Source organism: Mus pahari, chromosome 16 (assembly GCF_900095145.1).
Source record: "Mus pahari chromosome 16, PAHARI_EIJ_v1.1, whole genome shotgun sequence".
NCBI lineage: Eukaryota > Metazoa > Chordata > Mammalia > Rodentia > Muridae > Mus > Mus pahari.
In genome coordinates, this window is record NC_034605.1 from 62,372,360 (window position 1) to 62,391,239 (window position 18,880).

Sequence of the window (18,880 nt, forward strand, 5' to 3'; positions counted from 1 at the left end):
AGCATTTGGATTTTTTTTTTAAATAAGTAAATCTCTTATTGATGGCAAAAAGAAAGAAACAAAGAAAGAAAGAAAAAAGAAGGAAAGAAAGAAACAAACGAAGGAAGGAAGAAAACTTTGTAAAGATCCATTTTTTGATTGAGAGCTGTTTTTGTGTATCCACCAAATGGTCCCTTCACCTGCTGTTCAGAGAGCATCGCACATGTGGACCAGGGTAACATTAGCAGATCCATTGGACATTTTCCTCCACACAATCATTTTAATGTATGCTTTACGCAGATATTGCATAGAAAAGTGGATCGCATGCTTTTCTGTCTCTTGCATCGATTCAGTGTTCCCAAGTGCAGCAATCCATACCCAGACTAGCTCAGTAGACTAGGCTTTCCATTTGACAAAATAGTGTCCCGAATCATCGTACGCCACCTGAGGATAAACCACCAGAGTCTTACGAACTAGAGGAGGGAAGATAAAGCCAGGCATGTCTCGGCTCTCTACGAATCTCTTCTCACTGTTGAACTCTATGTCCATGAATGAAAACATCCTGGGCATTTTCCCCCACACTGCAAGCCCCTTGAAATACCTCCACTGGAGGTCTGCCAGGTCCAGGAACTGCTTTCCTACAAAGAATCATGATTTGAAAGAGTCACACAACAGCACACTCCACAGACAGAATGCATTTCCAGTGAGCTGAGGCTCATTCCATTCTGTTTTGTTTGTTTGTTTGTTTTTTTGTAACTAGAGTTTCTATGGAATACCAGAGACCACAGCAGGAACACGATGGTGTGTACAACAGGGGCCATTCAAGTCAGGGCTCTGAGGAGCCTCTCTCAGGATGGCTCACAGACACCTCTCAGATAATGGATGTGAGTCTCGGCCCTGGATTCTCATATTTTATTCTTTTGTGGTTCTCAGGGTTGAACTCAAGACCATGAACATGCTAGATAAGTGTTCTATCATGACTACCTCCCTCCTGCCCATTTCTGTGTCTCTCTGTCTCTCTGTGTCTCTGCATCTCTGTATCTCTCCCTTTCTCCCTCCCTCTCTCAGGTTTGGTCTAGATAAATTGCACAGGCCAAATTGCCCATGTTAGCTTTGAACTAATGGCCATCCTACCTCGGCCCCTGGAGTAGGTATATATCTACCATTCACAGGATGGAAATTTAAAAATGCTTTCCTTGATTTCATTGCCACCATAGGCAGCAACAGCATTAGCTCAAACCCTAGACTGTGCTTTACAGTCTTCTCTGGAAATCTGCCTACATTCTCAGTGAGGTCTGTACCCCACCCCCACCCCCCACCAGGTGAGCTTCTTTTATTACCTGGCTCTGAGCAGACATGGCTTACTGATTTTTCTTCCAAGAACAGCCTGCCTGGGGTAACAGAAGACAAGAGAAGTTTTCGGAATGTGGTGCTTTGAATCCTTTTCCTGAAGTGGTGTGTTGGAGCAACTATGGGCACTTCGTCCCTTAAATCATAAGGAAAGTCGAGCATAGGAGGGGGGATGCCAGCCTGGGCCAGTCTCTGCTGGGAGCTGTATACCTGTTCCAATGGGGCAATGTAACCCATTAACAGACTTTGGTGAAGTAGATCTGACATGGATGGTGACTTCTGCTCCGTTTTCTTAACCCTAGTCTGTATGACAGGGAGGCGCTCGTGGCCACTCATAGTCTCAGAGCTGTCCAATGGCAAGCCATTCAGGGTTTTCTCAAGGGTTTCCTGAGCTTCCCTAAATGATGTGCCACAGACTTTTTGGAGATTAGATTTCTTGTTCTCATTATTAAAATTCTGAAGAGATGTATATAATTCTGACAGCTGTGGGGGGGGAGAGAAGGAATGGAAGTCATGAGGTTAATGAACACGCGGTAATCTATCTCTACAGAAGCATTCCTCTTTGCGAGATGCTGTTCTCTCAGTAAACCCCATCAGTAGCACGGAGAGCAGGAAGCAGAATGGTGGGTTCATCATCCAAAAGACAGATTTAAGATACATCCTTTAAGACCATTGCTAAAGAAATAAGTTGTTGGGCTGGAGAGCTGGCTCACTGGCTGCTCTCACAGAAGACCTAGGCTTGATTCCCAGCACCCACATGGTGGCTCACAACCATCTGTAACTCCAGTTCCAGATGAGGCATCTGACGCCCTCTTCTGGCCTCTGTAAGCACCAAGCACACACGGCGTCCATAAGACAGGGCACCCACGCACATAAAGGTGTTCCTGCTTTTACATGAAGTCACTGAAATGAAACTCCAGTGCCCCAGGCAATGCCCAGGCACAACTGTGTGCATTCATGATTTGATCTCATGTGGTTCTTTAATGTAAGTCGCCTGCATGTGGTATCATGGCTTCTAAATTCATACCAAACATCGGTGGGGAGCCAGCGATCCCCTGCTGTCACGTGGCGACCCAGTGTTCCGTCTGGAGGAGGACATTGTGCTAAGATGTGATTCCCCACGCCCCTGAAAATGGAACAAAGGAGGTCAAAACCAAGGGTCAAAGGTCAAAGGTCAGACAGAGTGACAGGAGAAGTTGTGCTGTAGTGTCTGTCACTTAGCAACATATTCTGGATGTGGTAGACGAGACACTTTATTTTTTTTTTTTTTTTTTTTTTTTTTTTTTTTTTTTNNTTTTTCGAGACAGGGTTTCTCTGTGTAGCCCTGGCTGTCCTGGAACTCACTTTGTAGACCAGGCTGGCCTCNAACTCAGAAATCNGCCTGCCTCTGCCTCCTGAGTGCTGGGATTAAAGGGTGTGCCACCACACCCAGCTGAGACACTTTAAAGTTGTACGATTTCATGCTTCGTTTGTTTTCTTACTGGTTTATGTTAGTCGAGTCAATCACATTTCAACTATCCATCTTTGTCTTAGCACTCCAAATTCTCATAAGAAATATACGCTAGGCTTTAATCTTAGCCCAAAGTATACTGCATGGACTGCTTTATTTTCTTGCCTAATGTTTTGATTGATTATACTTCTTCACTTAAAGAAAAGACTCATTTGCCTCCTTCTCCAGAGAAAGTATTCATTTAGGAGGAAAAAAAAGCTCATAACAACAATAACAAAAAAAAAGAAAAAAAGCTATGACCATTTCATTGGTGGAATTGAAACAGCCCCAGAATTCACACAGTTCCTGCATCAATAAATTAAGTACACGCCCACATCTGACTCCAGTGGGTCTTCTGTGTGGCATCCACTTCTAACCAGTGGCCCAGTTTGAGTGACATGGTGTAAATGGTGTTGTCTGGGCCCTGTGGGGCTTTCTGGGCTTTTCTCCACATTTTCAAAAGCCTGTGCCTCCGTGCAGAGATGTTTTTTCTTTGTGAGAGTCCAGGTGGGACCAGAAGCCTGCATCAACCAGTAAACACGTCAGAAAGCTGATTTGGTTAACTTAGCCTCAGACCTGCCTCCAGATGACTAGAACCATCCAAGCTGAGTCCAAACAGAGGAAACATCACCCTGCCAAACCCTATATTTGGGTAGATTATCACATAGTGATAAATACAGACAGACTCCACAGTAAAGAGTCAGTAGACACAAGGAGCATGGAGAGGCTTGTGGTACTGGCTGTCCGGAGTTGGGAAGCCTGCAGGTTCTGAGATAGGCTCTAACTCCATTTTGAAGGAACTCTCTGACATAGAGAGAAACATGCTGATGAAATCTAGAGACTAAACCCTAATGTTAATTGCACAGTATGAGTTCATCTGCATAGGAGATAAAGACAGGGATGTAGTTTCTATAGGAGAGAAAATGTGTGCAGTGAAGAAGGACTGGCAAGTGGCTAAAGGGCTTTAAAACAAGCCTAGAATCACAGGCCGGGGAGCAGGCTTGGGCCTGTGTGCCATTTACAATCATGTTGTGTGCCTATGGAAGTTTCTGATGTTCTGAAACACGAGGCAGGCATGGAGAAGAAAAGGAAGAGAAGATGTTGTCTGGGGCAGGCAGTCAGGGTAGGAGAGAACAGGGTGAATCAAAAACTGTAAAATCTCATGCTGTAGGATTTGCATAGTTCTGGGGGTATGGCTCCATGATAAAGCACATGCCTGTGCCTAGCATGCATGATGTCTTAGATTCAATCTCTGTGATACAAATAAGTAAGTTAGCTAATTAAAACTGTCACAGGTAGTTGGGCACTTGGAAAGCACAGACAGAAAGGTACAGGTGATCCTGGGTTTCAGAGTAAACCCATTCAAGAAAAGTAGGAGGATGGAGAGAGGAGCAGATGGAAGAAGAGGGAGAGGAAGAGGAGGAGAGAGGGTGAATGTGGAATCAATATGTTTAATATTGTGATGCCAAGCTTCATGGGTGGTCTCCAGGAATTGTACCTGCTTAGGGACTTCTTGGTTGGATGGGTGGTGTCCTTAAGATTGCCAGGCCTGCTGTGGCAGGGAGAGTTCGTTCCTGCAGTGTAAGTTAGAACCCAGTTTGACCTTACACTTCTTTTCTCATTCATAAATTGTATTCCATCATGGTTCAAAGGAGGTAGCTTGCTCACGAATTCTAGCTCTGGAAAACACAAGAGAAAGCTCTACTGTGTCACTCTCATCCCTTTGCAGCCTCTCTGGTCATTAGGCTAGACAACCTGCATGATGGATATGGGGCAAGGAGGACCCCAGGCAATGGGAGTGGACCAAAGTCATGCCTAAGAATCTATAGGAACAGATGTGGAAAAGATGGAGGAGGCCCAGTGTCTTAGTTAGGGTTTTACTGCTGTGAACAGACACCATGACCAAGGCAAGTCTTATATAAAAACAACATTTAATTGGGGCTGGCTTACAGGTTCAGAGGTTCAGTCCATTATCACCAAGGTGGGAGCATGGCAGTATCCAGGTAGGCATGGTACAGGAGGAGCTGAGAGTTCTACATCTTCATCTAAAAGCTGCTAGTGGAAGACTGACTTCCAGACAACTAGAGTGAGGATCTTATGCCCACACCCACAGTGCCACACCTACTCCAACCAGGTCACACCTATTCCAACAAGGCCACACCTCCAAATGGTGCCACTCCCTGGTCCAAGAATATACAACCATCACACCTAGGGAGCTGAGGAGCTAAGGCAGGGCTGGTGGTGGTGACAGAGTAAAGGCTCAATCATGGCGGCTGGATTCTACTTTCTTGAAGCAGCCTCAGAAGAGGCAGTGTGTCCTCATCCCTGTGGAGGTAATGACCCAAACATCGCCACATCTCACCATGTAGCTTTGAGCTCCTGCCTCGTTCTCATGCCTCTGACAGGTGCAGCCTGGCTAGTTTACCACTGTCACCCTTCTATTACAATAATACCCCATGACAATGTGTATCCCTGCACTACCACTTGGAGTCCCACAGTTCACCTTTGTTGGTAGTCTCTGAAGTCCCAGGCTGAGTGTCATTCACCTGGTAGACCCCAGGCCCAACTGGAGTATGACAGTGCTTTAGTGGAGGGCAAGTACCCAAGTCACTGTTCATTGTGACATTTGGAAATCCTTCAAGTCACAGAAGTGACTGTTGACAGTAAGGGCGGGGCTGAGTTTGGTAGACTGTGAAAGGTGGAAAAGCACTTCTTCTACAAGCATATTTATTTATTTATTTATTTATTGTATGTATGAATACACTGTATTATGTCTTCAGAAACACCAGAAGAGGGCATCAGATCCCATTACAGATGGTTGTGAGCCACCATGTGGTTGCTGGGAATTGAACTCAGGACCTCTGGAAGAGCAGTTGGTGCTCTTAACCGCTGAGCCATCTCTCCAGCCCTTCTACAAGCATTTAATTGCAGAAGTGAGACTGAGACATTACACTTCCTCACTGTAGACTTTATCCCTGCTCTTGCTGTCAACATGCAAAGGAGACACCAGAGCCTTGAAGTGCTTTTGCAGTGTGAGCAGTAGGGTGAGTTGTATAGCCCTGTTCTGGTCTCTCCATTGCCAGCATCACTGTAATAACTTGTTATGATCTGAGTGTATTGCGAGTCCCTGTGCTAGATGCCAGTATAAATCCCTCTCCTAAGCTATGTCAATGAAATCCTCCCTAGGGAACCACTGGCCTGCATGACGACCATAATTCTGTCACTTTCCCTTGCTTCCATAGACAGTGTGCAGTACATGCTGTGGTTACACTTCGGTTTTACTCTGATAATTCACCCTGAAGATCTTCCAGGTCATTATCTAAAGGTCTTCCTCCTTCATGGCTGCACATATTCCTGAGAAGGCTTGATTTGTTCACCTAACCTTGTGTATGAGAGGTGTCTGGGTTTTCGTGTCTGCCGCAGACATCATTTACTGGCTGTTGGAGAAGTGAGCCAGGCCCAGTGTTCTGGACTGGGTAGCAGGACTTACTAAGTCCACAGAGGATCCGTCCCTGCATGTACATTGTCGGGTGTCTTATGGTGTCTGTTGTTCTGATAAAGTGCCATGACCAAATGCTATATCCACTCCAGTAGTGACTGGCATGACAGGCCTGGAAAGCCTGGAAGCAGTCCCAAGGCATAGAGTTTCATGGAAACTTAGCCTCCTGGAACCTTGGCATTCCCATAGCTAGAATGCCCCAGATTTGTCCCTGCGATATTGTGGAGAGTCTTGCATGCTTTCTTACAGTATTTTACTTGAATAGAGCTAGAAAAGCTCAGGGCTAGTCTACATAGTAATTACTTAGAACAATAGCTGAGTCACACCCAAACACAGGAATACACAATGGCCTAGGAAATAGGTGGGTTGAAGTATTATTCATGAAAGGGTTAGTAGAACTGAATTCCCCTGGTGCAGGTTTTTCACTAGACCCAGAGGAATAGCATAATCAGATATTTACTAAAGAACCCCTGGTGGTGGGTTTAACAATAGACTAGCATTGTATCAGAGCATTCACCTGGCTTCTGTGTTTAGCTGATCTTAATTAAAGGTTGTTCCTATTCTCAGTTGTAAGCAGGGCCTGGCTCACGCCATCTTTTTATGTATTCATTTTCTTTGCTTTGTGTTAAGAACCAGTGTACCTTGCCGGATGTATTCCCCTAGTCTTCTTTTTCTTCTGTATTATAAGACTGGTGCTTGCTTTGAGAAAATACATTCAGATTCCACACTCCCTTGTGTTCATGTCTGTTTGTCACCCTTTTCTCGCCAACTCCTTGCCTGCCTGTAACGGGAACCCCTAAATTTTATTTTATTTATTTATTTATTTATTTGCGGATTGAAGGAGGCCGACTGGGGCCAGTCCGTGGCAACCAGACAGGCTGGGGAAGAAAGGTATCTTAGGGTTTTACTGCTGTGAACAGACCCATGACCAAGGCAAGTCTTATAAGGACCACATTTAATTGGGACTTGCTTACAGATTTAGAGGTTCAGTCCATTATTATCAAGGTGGGGAGCAGGGAAGTGTCCAGGCAGGCATGGTGCAGGCAGAGCTGAGAATTCTACATCTTCATCTGAAAGCTGCTAGTGGAAGCCTCACTTCCAGGTGACTAAGATGAGAGTATTAAAGCCCACACACACAGTGATACACTCCAACAGGGTGACGCCTCCTAATAGTATCATGCCCTGGGATGAGCATACCCTCACAAAAGGGTTTATTCCATCTTATAAGTTATAGTCCATTACTGAGCGAAGTCAGGTCAGCAACTCAATGTAGATCTGAATCAGAGGCCATCGAGAAGTACCACATACTGGTTTGCTATAGCCCCGGGACTAATTGTATTTGATGTTAAATCTGTTCTCCTGTGAGGGGGTCTGAACAAGGAATGAGTCAGCACTCATTTCCTGTAAACCAGCTTCTCACCTTTAATCTGTAAAATAAAGGAGAGCTGATGATTGGGCAGATAAAAGGGAAGGTGGAGCAGAACGGGAGGGAGAGGAAGGAGAAAATGAAAGAGGGAGAGGATACAGAGGAGGAGGAAGAAGCAAAGCAGAGCAGAAGCACATGGCCTGGAGAAACCATAAGTTCTAAAGGGTCTCATAAGCTGTGGAAGATGTTAGTGAAGAAGTAGATCTGCCCAATCTAGGCGCGCAGCATGTAATCAAATTAACTGTGTTGTGTTTTCATTGCTGGGGCAGATTTGGGAGGAGACTTACCACAATATGTAGCCTGTTTTCATATACCATCCAGGAGCACCTGCCCAGGACTGGCCATCCACACCAAGCTGGGCCCTTTCACATCCATATACAAGCCTTTCTCATGGAGGTGTATTCTCAGTTAAAATTCTCTCTTCTAGGATATGTTCATTTTGTATCGATTGACAAAAACCAGTCAGCCCAGAGGTCGGGGTCATTTTAAGGAACATCTTGTCCATCCTTATTTACCTGACTGCAGAATGCTTGTCCTCTGTGTTTTTCTGTACAAGATGCAGTAGAATGGCACTGGGAAAACCTGTTTTGCTCCTGTGTCTGCACCTGATGATGTGAGTTCTCGGCTTTCTGTTCCTCCCACTTCCCCAGTCAGAGTCGTTCAAGCGCTGGATGGACCAGAGAGGGTCAAACCCGCAGAGAGGTTGTAGACTTCAATAAACATCCTGATTCTAAAACTCTGGCTGGGAAAGTGGGTTATCATTTGTGGGTACAGGACCTGACCGTCCACTTGGCTCTGAGGTATAGACAGCCTTAGGGTTGGGAGATGACTCTTGGTCAGGCTCTCTCCATTCCTGCAGCTAGCTCTTCCTCATTCTGATTTCACCCAGGTGAACCGGCTTCCTGCCCATATGCCATCTGGTCTCTCAGAGGCTACAGTAAGACCATAGGCAAGATGAGGCACACAACCCAGAAAGCTCCCCCTTCTTCGTAGGTCTCTGGTCTTTGTTGTTTTATTTTTTATTTTTGTAGGACATGATATTAATATTTTCAACTGTTAAGATTCAGCAGACAGAATAATTCTTTTAAGATATATTTCATTGTTATATCTCTCTTTTCATTTCTGATTTTACATTAGGATACTGTCTCTGTGCCCTCTGGTTAGTCTGGCTAAGGATTTATCTATCTTGTTGGTTTTCTCAAAGAACCAGCTCCTGGTTTTGTTGATTCTTTGCATAGTTATTTTTGTGGGGTTTTTTGTTTGCTTGTTTGTTTTTAGAACTTAAAGACTTTTTTCATTAGATATTTTCTTTATTTACATTCCAAATGTTCTCCCCTTTCCTGGTTTCCCCCTCTGAAAACCCCCTATCCCATCTCCTCTCCCCCTGCTCACCAACACACCCACTCCTGCTTCCCTGTCCTGGCATTCCTCCACACTGGGGCATTGAGCCTTCTCAGGACCAAGGGCCTCTCCTCCCATTGATGTCAAAAAGGCCATCCTCTGCTACATGTGCAGCTAGAGCCATGGGTCCCTTCATGTGTACTCTTTGGTTGGTGGTTTAGACCCTGGGAGCTATGGGGGTTACTGGTTGGTTCATATTGATGTTCCCCCTATGGGGCTGCAAGCTCCTTCAGCTCCTTCGGTCCTTTCTCTAGCTCCTCCATTGGGGACCTTGTACTCAGTCCAGTGGGTGGCTGAGAGCATCCATCTCTCTATTTGTCAGGCACTGGCAGAGCCTCTCAGGAGACAGATATATCAGGCTCCTGTCAGCAAGCACTTCTTAGCATCCACAATAGTGTCTGGGTTTGGTGATTGTATATGGGATGGATCCCCAGGTGGGGCAGTCTCTGGATGATGTATGTGTATGTGAGTGCACTGTCGCTGTCTTCAGACACACCAGAAGAGAGCATTGGCTCCCATTACAGATGGTTGTGAGCCACCATGTGGTTGCTGGGAATTGAACTCAGGACCTCTGGAAGGGCAGGTAGTGCTCTTAACCACTGAGCCATCTCTCCACCAGTCCTGTCCTATGGGGTAAGCAGGCATTTTTAACACACACCAAAAAAGAACCAATAACCCTGCCCTGTGTCTTTTCTGAATGAAGTACCAGACTTCAGGGGGTTCTTCCCTTATGGACAACTGGAAGCTTGTTCTAGTTTCCTGTCAGAATGATTCCCTTATGTCTCTGGGTGACGCCAGGTCCTGAGGTTTTACTCGCCTTCCTCCAAAAGGAACAGAGGCTGCTGGGTGAATGTTTCCTGCCTGAAATCTCTTGAGACCTTCCTTAAGGGGAAGGAAATGGGGCTGAAAGCCTTGTGGTTAGAACAGGAAATAGAAATATCACTGAGAAGGATTTGAAAGGATTTAGTTCCATGTGAGCATATGCAGGGAGAAGTCAAAGGCCAGGATCTCCAGAAGAGGGACACAGCTTCTGGTGATGTCCCAGGACTGGAGCATGACTGAATGGCAGCACAGGTGACAGGCTGGATGACAGATGGAGGAGGAGTGGCAAGGCAAATCATTGGCTCGACTGGCTACGTGGATAAGTGGGTCTTACATGTACCCTGCAGTTCTGTGCCCTCTGGAGCCTCTGCCCACTCAGCGCTCTCTCTGATGCCCTGTGACTCTGTCCCCGCAATGACTGGTGACACACCCCGGAAAGAGGATATGAAGAGACAGTAGACTGGAGTAGCTGTGGAAATATTTGTTTTAACATCTGCAAGACAGTCCCACTGTGGAAATACACACAAATCCTGGCATCTTGCCTGGCATTTTTGTCGCCTTCTTCCCTTGAGACATGCATGTAAAAAGGCAGAATGTTGTGGAATTTGGGTGAGAAGAACACGTTAACCCATGGAATCTGTGCTTGCTTCACTAGAGAAACTTGAACTGCAGGTGAGACAGAATTCTGTGGTTCTATGCAGATCAAGGTGTCATCACGTGCAGTGTACACACTGCCTTAGTCAGGGTTTCTATTCCTGTACAAACGTCATGACCAAGAAACAAGTTGGGGAGGAAAGGGTTTATTCAGCTTACACTTCCATGTTGCTGTTTATCATCAAAGTCAGGACTGGAACTCAAGCAGGGCAGGAAGCAGGAGCTGATGCAGAGGCCTGGAGGGATGTTACTAACTGGCTTGCTTCCCCTGGCTTGCTCAGCTTGCTTTCTTATAGAAGCCAAGACTACCAGCCCAGAGATTACACCACATACAAGGGGCCCTTCCCAGCTTGATCACTAATTGAGAAAATGCCTTACAGTTAGATCTCATGGATACACTTCCCCAACTGAAGCTCCTTTCTCTGTGATAACTCCAGCCTGTGTCAAGTTTGACACACACAACCAGCCAGTACACTAAGTATGCGTCCTCATTGAGCATGGATGGCAGCCGTTGTATCACCTTCCCTGAAATAAGGACTGAGGCCTGGCACAGGCTGACCGAGTTACTGATGCTCATACTTGGACACCAGAAAGCTCTGTGGTATCGTTAGCGACCTCGAGAAAATGCCAACGGAATGGATCAGGCAGTTCAGTGAAAGTATTGTGTTGTTGGGATCTCAGGATGAGATCTGAGAGCTTGCACAGCAAGCTCATTCACCTATTTACATCTTGCTCAGATGGACCCCCACTCATGCGGTCCTTTGCTTGGGTGCTTTATCAGTGTGAAAATGAGCTGGTTGCCTGGGGGACATTCCTCCCATTGAAGGCAGAGTCACAATTTGACTTAAAGAACGATCGATCTTCTATATAGCCTGAAGAAATAAGTGGAAAAGGAAGTCATTCCCACGAGATATTCTGGTAGGTGTGTTCCACCAGTGAGTGTGCGTAGCAGGAGGGAGATGCCTCCTGTTTAACTTCTATCATTATACATAGTTCGACTCAGGACCAGACAGAGCACTCACAAGGTACATCTTAGATCACTAACAGCTGTTCCAAAACTGTGAAAGTCACCGTATGTCCTGGTCAGGCAAGGATAACCTCATACAAAAATATGGAACAACCTCATACAAAAAATTTCCAAGAATATGGGACAATAGAGGGAGGGCGTGGTCAGTCACATTGTGTTATTGAGGTTACAGTAAGATGTAGGAAGTGGATCACGCTTTCAATAAGAGCCATGGGAGGCTCTAGTGTCCCCTTCCTTCCTTCCTTCCTTCCTTCCTTCCTTCCTTCCTTCCTTCCTTCCTTTCTTTCTTTTTCTTTTTCTCTTTCTTTTTCTTTCTTTCAGATTTATTTTATGCATATGAGTACCAGAAGAGGGCATCAATTCCAGTACAGGTGGTTGTGAGCCACCATGCGTTTTCTGGGAAATGAACTCAGGACCTCTCTAAGAGCAGTCAGAGCTCTTAACCACTGAGCCATCTCTCAGCCCCTAGAGTCCTGTTTCTTAAGCATAAGCCTTGTTATATAAATCCTCTGCCACCCAGGGGCTGACACACACACATACACACACACACACACACACACACACACACACACACACACACACATTTACAGAAAATTTATTAGCAAAGGAATAAGACTATTGTCAGTACAAACATATGCCCTTGAAAATCTTTTCTTTTCCTTTGATTAATGGAAACAAACCTCCCAACAGTGCCCTCCACACAGAGAGGGGTAGCCAGAGGCTCCCAGCCAACTTCATGCCTACAGAGGGGGCTTTGGTGGAGAAGCATGCACAGGGGAGGTCTCCACCCTCTTAGCTCTTCCTGTAGGGCCACACCTCTCAGGGGCTGTCTGCCCCTGTCCTGGGCTGCAGGACTCAGTCCTTGGCACTTGAGAGCAGGTGGCTCTGCAGCACAAGTGGGGCAGCCTCTGGACAGGCTCTCCCTGAGTCTGCAGGGGCACCTCCTGCTGGGCTCCTTCAGACCACATGAGGGGAGACACAGGTGCCTGGGGACAGGGGGTGACTGTCTCATGCCTATGCCCCAGCTGCTTCCTCAGGACCATCCCAGGCTCCCTCACACAGTTCTGAGCTTCAGGGTTCCCACAAAACTCATATCTCCCATTGATGGGGCTTGTGCCCTTCCCAGATGCTAATGGAGAGCAGNCCTTGGCCAGGGACTTCTCCTGTCCTTTGTGCTTCTTCCCAGGGGACAGCCTCTGCCAGAAGCCCTTCACCTGGCTGGTGAACTGATTTTCCTGAGGCTGACTCTTAGGTGACAGTGCTGGGGAGGATGTGAGTCCTTGTGTCTCCTCTGGTGACCTGGCCTGAACACAGTGTCCCTTCCCTCTGGTCTGGGATGTCCCTAAGCCTGCATCCCCTCCCCCAAGCTTTCCTGCCTCAGTTGCCAGCTGTGGCAATCCCCTGGCAGCAGGCAGGCAGTCCTTGTTCTTGCTCTTGCCTGAGACATATGCAGGGACCCAGGGACCCTGCCGCGACTCCATGCTGATGCCCGCAGTGGGTAAGTGCACATGCAGCACCTGAGAAACTGCCATGTCCCCACCAGAGGGGCCCTGGGGTTTGGCAGTCATATCTTGTGGGGCAGAGGGCATGGCAGACAGGTCTGGCACCTGGATGTGTGTCCCGCCCTCTGAGTTCAGCAGGACTTCCGTGGACTCCTGACTTTTAGAGTCAGGGCTCTCAGAGTTGTGGGGAACTGACATTCCCTGTGGGGACTGACATGCAGTCACAGGGCTCCCTGGGGAGCACAGGCCTTGGGTGCCTTTCAAGCTCTTAGTGGACTGTGGGTGAAGACCGGGGAGTTGCTCTCCTTCATGTAGCTCTGTGGAGCCCTCAGCCTCGGAGCCGTCTTCCCAGCTCCTCCTTTCTCCCTGAGACCCCTGTGTGTTGGTGCTGGAAGCCAGTCTCTCATGAGTTGGCCCACCTGGGCTCATGGGCAGCTCTGGGCCAGAGCTATTGTGTGGTCCAGGCTGCTGCAGGTCACCTTTGTCTGCCCCCCTGGGTGTCCAGGGCTGGGTCGGCTCTCTGCCCCTTGGGACTACGCTAAGGTCTCTATCTACACCCACCTTCTTGTTCTCAGAGGCTGGCTGGCTGTGGCCCACCAGCGAGGCAGCAGGGAGAGGCCTCTGTTGGGTGGGGACTGGATTCACTGTCCACATTCTATCTCCAGTAGTGTTTCTCCGGAGGGACCTGGAGGACTCGGCAGAGTCTGCTCCAGAAACGTCGTGGGCTTGAACGTGGGCCTGAGGGAAAGGATAAGATGGCTCTGCTTTTGTGAGGTCAGACTCTAAGGACTCTTCAACCCTTTTGGGGAGGCCAAATGCCATCCTCCTGCGGAAGGCTGTGATGTGTTCTTCCAGCGTCTTCTCTTTGCTAGGACTAAGCGCTAAGCTGTGGGGGTGCCTCGTCCGTGCGTCGTCCTCACATGGCAACGGTGTCATCTTTCTGGGGCAGGTCTCAGGTGGAGGCTGTGTCCTGTTCAGAGAACGCCTTGAGCTGTCCACAGCACTAGGCATCTCACTCCCACTAATTTCTCGAGTGTTCTTGCCCAGTTGTTTTTGCAGGAAAGTTTCACATTCTTTCTGGCACTGTTTGACCCATGAAGCCTTTGAAAATTTTCCAGACATATTCCCTGGCTGAAGTTCTGGGTCTGTCTCAGAAATCGAATGTATACTGCTCTTCGTAGCTCCACAGGACTTACATTGTATGGGATCTCTTTGGCTTATCCCTGGACAGTGTCTCTGAACATTGATGTCTTTATCCTCCGGAGGGTGAATCTCTAAGGGCTTTTTAAGGGACCCTCCCGACTGGCTTACCCCAAAGCTTGGTAGGTTTTTATTGTCATTAAACTTATATAGAGAGGCCCATGAGAGTCCATGGGTGTCCCTTGGTTTGGGGGCCTCAGGAGTTTCTGAATGAGGACTCATGAATGACAGAGACTCCAGGATCCTGTGGGGCAAGCCCCAGTGGCGTTGGATGAGTCTCTTTCGAAGATGATGTTCGAGTTTCCTCTCAAGTGTATGGCTGAGGGGGAAGTCTCCAGGTTGGATTGTCTTGGGAGCATGGACCTTGGATGGATTTCTGGTCGAGGAGATTTTAGGAGGTGGGGAACAGACGCCTTCTTGGAATCTTGGGGTTAGAGTGGGTAAACCCAAGAAACTTTGCAGCGCTTTTTGCAATAGGTTGTATTCCAGCTGTTGAATTTCACATGGGGTGAGAGTCTGTGCCTCATTCTTCAGGCTATGGAAACGTACCCCACATATCCTAAGCTGGGATTGAGGAGAGGGTGGCGGGAATTGGCTTAGGGGTTGAGGCTGGGCCTTAGAGTTGGCGAGGGAGTCAGATTTGATCTGAGACTGAAGTACGATCTGCCCTTGTTGGTCACTCTCGGGCAAGGGCAGAGGTATGGGGTAAGTAAGGTTGGAAGAATCTCCACCTGTGGAGGCCTTAGCCACGTTGTTGAAATAGTCCCTTCCTGGGTAACTCTTACCTGTGTTGGCAGCCTCATGTTTCAGGGACTCACTGTGGAGAAAAGGGAGACCCCAGAAGAGCTGGGTGTCCTTTGTCTCTGACTGGTCTTCACAGTTCTTCAGATGAGGGGGCTGCTGGAGTAGGTGGGGGCCCTCTGGCTTTCCCTGTTCATTACCCAAGAGGTGGGAGACTTCCAGGTTTTCTAGCCCAGCAGTGGATGCCGAGATTTCCCCTGAAGTGTTTGATGGCATTAAAAAAGATACTGCTTTCTCCTTTTTAAGTTTATACACAGTGCCATCAGCATCCCCTTCCGCTTGCTTCGTGAAGAGTGCTAAGACATCGGGGCTGGGAGACAAACGGTCCGCAGGCTCCACAGCATAGGCCTTTGTGAGTCCCTGGTATGAGCCCTGAGAAGCATAGGAGTCTGATGGAGGAGGCTGATGGCTAATAACATGTGCCAAATCTGTCAGGGACTGGCCTTCAGCAGTGGCCGGTGGCCGGGAGGATGCTGGTTCATAGACGGTGCTGTTGGCAGTTGAGACACTGGGAGACCACTCCCTAGGGCTTTCCACAGGAGGCTGGGGAACCTCTGCTTGGAGAGCTAACTGTGCTTCCCGAGTGGCATTTGGATGTAGGTGTGGAAAAGAGGCAAGCGTTCTTCGTGGGGTGTGGGCCAGTAACACTGCAGGGTTTAAGGAGGCAGCAGCTTGTGGTGACAGAGAGGCGCTGAGTGGTATGGGAGAAGAGACACCATCCAGAGGAGTGATTTGGTCCTTGGAGAGGATGGAGAGAGAAGTGTGGGGAGGAACTTCTGGAGCTGGGTATCCTGGTTGGTTTGCAGGAAAGTGGGGGGATAGAGCCAGCGAGGCCTCCGTCAGGGGAGCTGTAGATGGCAAAGAGGACACCGAGGCAGCACCATCTCCCAGGGGAGCCTGAGAGAGCAGGTGCCTGACCTGAGTGCTTGCTTTGTTACATACGCGACAGAGGGGATCTGGACATAGCAGTTGCCGAAAGACCGTGGGATCGTATGGCTTGCCTGGACTGTAAGGAGAGAGAAAAGTCAGAGCTTTAGCCAAGTGGAGCATGTGAAAAGGCAAGCCTGTGGGCCAGGGTAGAGAGCTGAGGGGAGGGGCCAGGGCAGGAGGGGAACGGGTCACCTTTGTAGGACTGTCTGCAGCTTCCTTCCTTCCTCAGGGTCTCTCTGGCCAACTCTCCTCCCTGGAAAATGGAGAACACATGTACTCCAGAAGGAGGGTAGAGACAGAGGCTCATGAGGTGGGCCTTTCAGAAAGACATTCAAGGGGCTGGAGAGATGGCTCAGTGGTTAAAAGCACTTGAGATTCTTCTAGAGGACTCGGGTTCAGTCCTCGGAACCCACATGGTGGCTCACAACAACCTTTGGGTCCAATGATAGGACAGCGGATGCCGTCTTATGACCTCTAAGGGCTGTGATACCCAGACGTACTCGCAAGGAAACACCCATCACACACTAAATATCTAGGTCGTTTAAAACGGAAGAAAGGTACATAGGAGAACCTGCAGATGGTGACAAGTGCTCTGTGGGAAAACTTAGGATGCTCGTGGGGTGTGTGTGTGTGTGTGTGTGTGTGTGTGTACATGTGCACGCAGCTCATTTGCTAATCCCTCCCCCATCCCCTGTGTTGTTTCGACCCCTGTGTTGTTTCGAGTGCCTCTCAAAACCACTGCAAGAAACGTCAAAGCAGCCAGTACCCGCCTACACATCCCACAAGATCCCCGAAGGGCCGTGCCCATCTCCATGCTCATCCCACAGCCAGAGGACAGATCTCCATGTTCTGAGATGCTGTGCCCACTGCTTCAAGCATGGGGGAGTAGAGGGGACTCAGCTCTATCTTGGGTTGATCTTGTGAATCGGAGTCTCAGGAGTGACATCTTCAAATCATGGACCTGAAACTTCATAGAAAGGACGTCAGGGGGACGCTGGGATGGTGACGGTAATAGGTGGACACCTACGTTTAAATGCTTTCCTTTTTTTGCGCCTAATGCTGCTCTGCCGCTGTAAAGAAAAGAGAAACGCGGTGAGCATGTGAGCCGTCTTTGTACTGCTTCTCTTTGTTATATATTTAGAACTCCTAACCACATTATCCTGAGGTCTATTGAATAAATGGGATTTATGCATTCATTTTACTAACTTTAGAAGTAATCACTTATTTTCATTGCTTTTCTCTCTTGGGAAAGTAGAGGAGACTACGATGAAGTCCACACTTGGAGGTCTCAACACAAAGTCTTTTTGATAGCATGGAGTCTGGAGCCAGCATTGACATCTCTGCTCTCTCCAAGGGCTGTGTGTGAAGCTAATGACCATGCACCAGGCTCTAATCAGAGGCCTTCAACATGCAGCACGGTGATCCTGACAGTTCATCATGGAGGAGGATAGGGGAAGGGACAGGTGATGCGGGAGTGGATCATGGGATCCACTGTCAGGAGAGGCTGGTCTCATCCCCAGAACCCAAAGACTGGAGCCAAGCCACTAGGACCAGTTTCCTACTTCGTCCTGGAAACTTCAGCCACACACAGATAAGAAGGTGAATGTGGGCTCCAGAAGGGAACCTTAGTCCTCCCTCTCATACCTCTCTTATTCTCCCCTCTCCATCCCCCCTCCTCTCCTTTCCCCTCTCCTCTCCTCCTCCCCCCTTTTCTCTCTCCTTCCCCAACCCCTCCTCTCTTCTCTCCTCCACCCCCTCTCCTCTCCCCTCCTCTCCTCTCCTCCCTTCTTCCCATCCCCTCTCCTCCCCTCTCCTCCCTGCCCCCATCCCCTCCCCTCTCCTTTCCTCTCCTCTCCTCTCCTCTCCTCTCCTCCCCTCTCCTCACTCACTCATCTCAGACATCCCTCTGACAGCCAAGCTCACCCCACAGCCAGAGGACAGAGCTCCAGCCCAGCAGTGAAGAGCCTCTCTTGGGAACTCACCATCCTTCCTTACCTTTGGGGTGTATTTCTTTCTCCACAGCAAGTGAATAAGCAGTTTCAATATCAGGTATGAGATGTACAGAAGCAGTAGCCCCAGCCCACTCAGAAGAGTGTAGCTGAGGTCTATGTGGTAGGAAGCTGAGCCAAGGGTCAGCCATGTCTCAGTGAGGCCATTCAGAGATGAGAGAATCTTCTCCATGGTAGCAACAGCATGGCTGCCTGAGGTGTCTGAGGCTGAGGGTTCATGAGCTTGACTAAAGTCCCAGGCCTACCTCACAGAGCAGGGGAGAGTCACAAGGCTTTCTGAGGGTGGGGAGGAGGGTGTGTCTCCAGCCCTTCCCCCACCCCCAGGAGNTCCTCAGAGCCCTCTGCCCAGCCCTGCTGCTCCCAGTTTCCCTTGCTGTTGGGAGAACTTGATGTGGCCCTCAGCTGTGCTGGGACCACATGGTGCCTGGGATCCCCGGACAGTAATGTCATCATACAGATGTTACGTACACAATGGCTGTCCCTTCCCTTAACATGGGTCCGTGACTCAAAGTTCTTTTACACATCTTCTTTCCAAATGCCAGTAAGTTTGCTGTATGAATCAGCTTGTAATGTCTTTAATTAGAGGGGCAGAATCAAATCACAAAACTGACTTTTCACAAATTATCCCCAATTGGCCAAAGGATATGTGCACATGCCTGTGTGTGTCACACAGAATGGGTACTCAACACTCATAAAGCTTCACCAATCAGGAAAAAGTAAACTGGTTGCAGGAATTTGTAACTCCAATAAACCTGTATTAAAAAACACAATCTAGTTATATTTATAAGCTA

General features: G+C 48.3%; 2 protein-coding genes across 2 annotated transcripts; both read right to left on the reverse strand.

Annotated features, from left to right (window-relative positions):
* Positions 1–249: 249 nt before the first annotated feature.
* C16H9orf153 (chromosome 16 C9orf153 homolog) lies at positions 250–5,386 on the reverse strand. Its single transcript, XM_021215191.1, has 5 exons — positions 5,322–5,386; positions 4,317–4,497; positions 2,357–2,455; positions 1,320–1,812; positions 250–617 (listed from the first exon to the last, which is right to left on the reverse strand). The coding sequence occupies exons 3-5, from the start codon at positions 2,426–2,428 to the stop codon at positions 376–378; spliced, it is 807 nt and encodes a 268-aa protein (XP_021070850.1). The 5' UTR covers positions 2,429–2,455; positions 4,317–4,497; positions 5,322–5,386; the 3' UTR covers positions 250–375.
* Positions 5,387–12,229: 6,843 nt separating this feature from the next.
* On the reverse strand, positions 12,230–18,300 carry LOC110334308 (spermatogenesis-associated protein 31D3-like). The gene is made up of 4 exons (XM_021216132.1): positions 18,076–18,300; positions 17,108–17,150; positions 16,273–16,333; positions 12,230–16,156 (listed from the first exon to the last, which is right to left on the reverse strand). Exons 1-4 carry the CDS (start codon positions 18,259–18,261, stop codon positions 12,388–12,390), a joined length of 4,059 nt encoding a protein of 1,352 aa, XP_021071791.1. The 5' UTR covers positions 18,262–18,300; the 3' UTR covers positions 12,230–12,387.
* Positions 18,301–18,880: the final 580 nt, after the last annotated feature.

Coding starts and splice junctions, on each gene's coding strand:
- C16H9orf153 (XM_021215191.1), bottom strand. CDS start 2,428: ATGTCCTCCTCCAGACGGAACACTGGGTCGCCACGTGACAGCAGGGGA. Junction 1,813..2,356: donor TGGCTCCCCACCGATGTTTG/GTATGAATTTAG, acceptor CCCCCCCCACAG/CTGTCAGAATTATATACATC. Junction 618..1,319: donor CCATGTCTGCTCAGAGCCAG/GTAATAAAAGAA, acceptor GATTCTTTGTAG/GAAAGCAGTTCCTGGACCTG.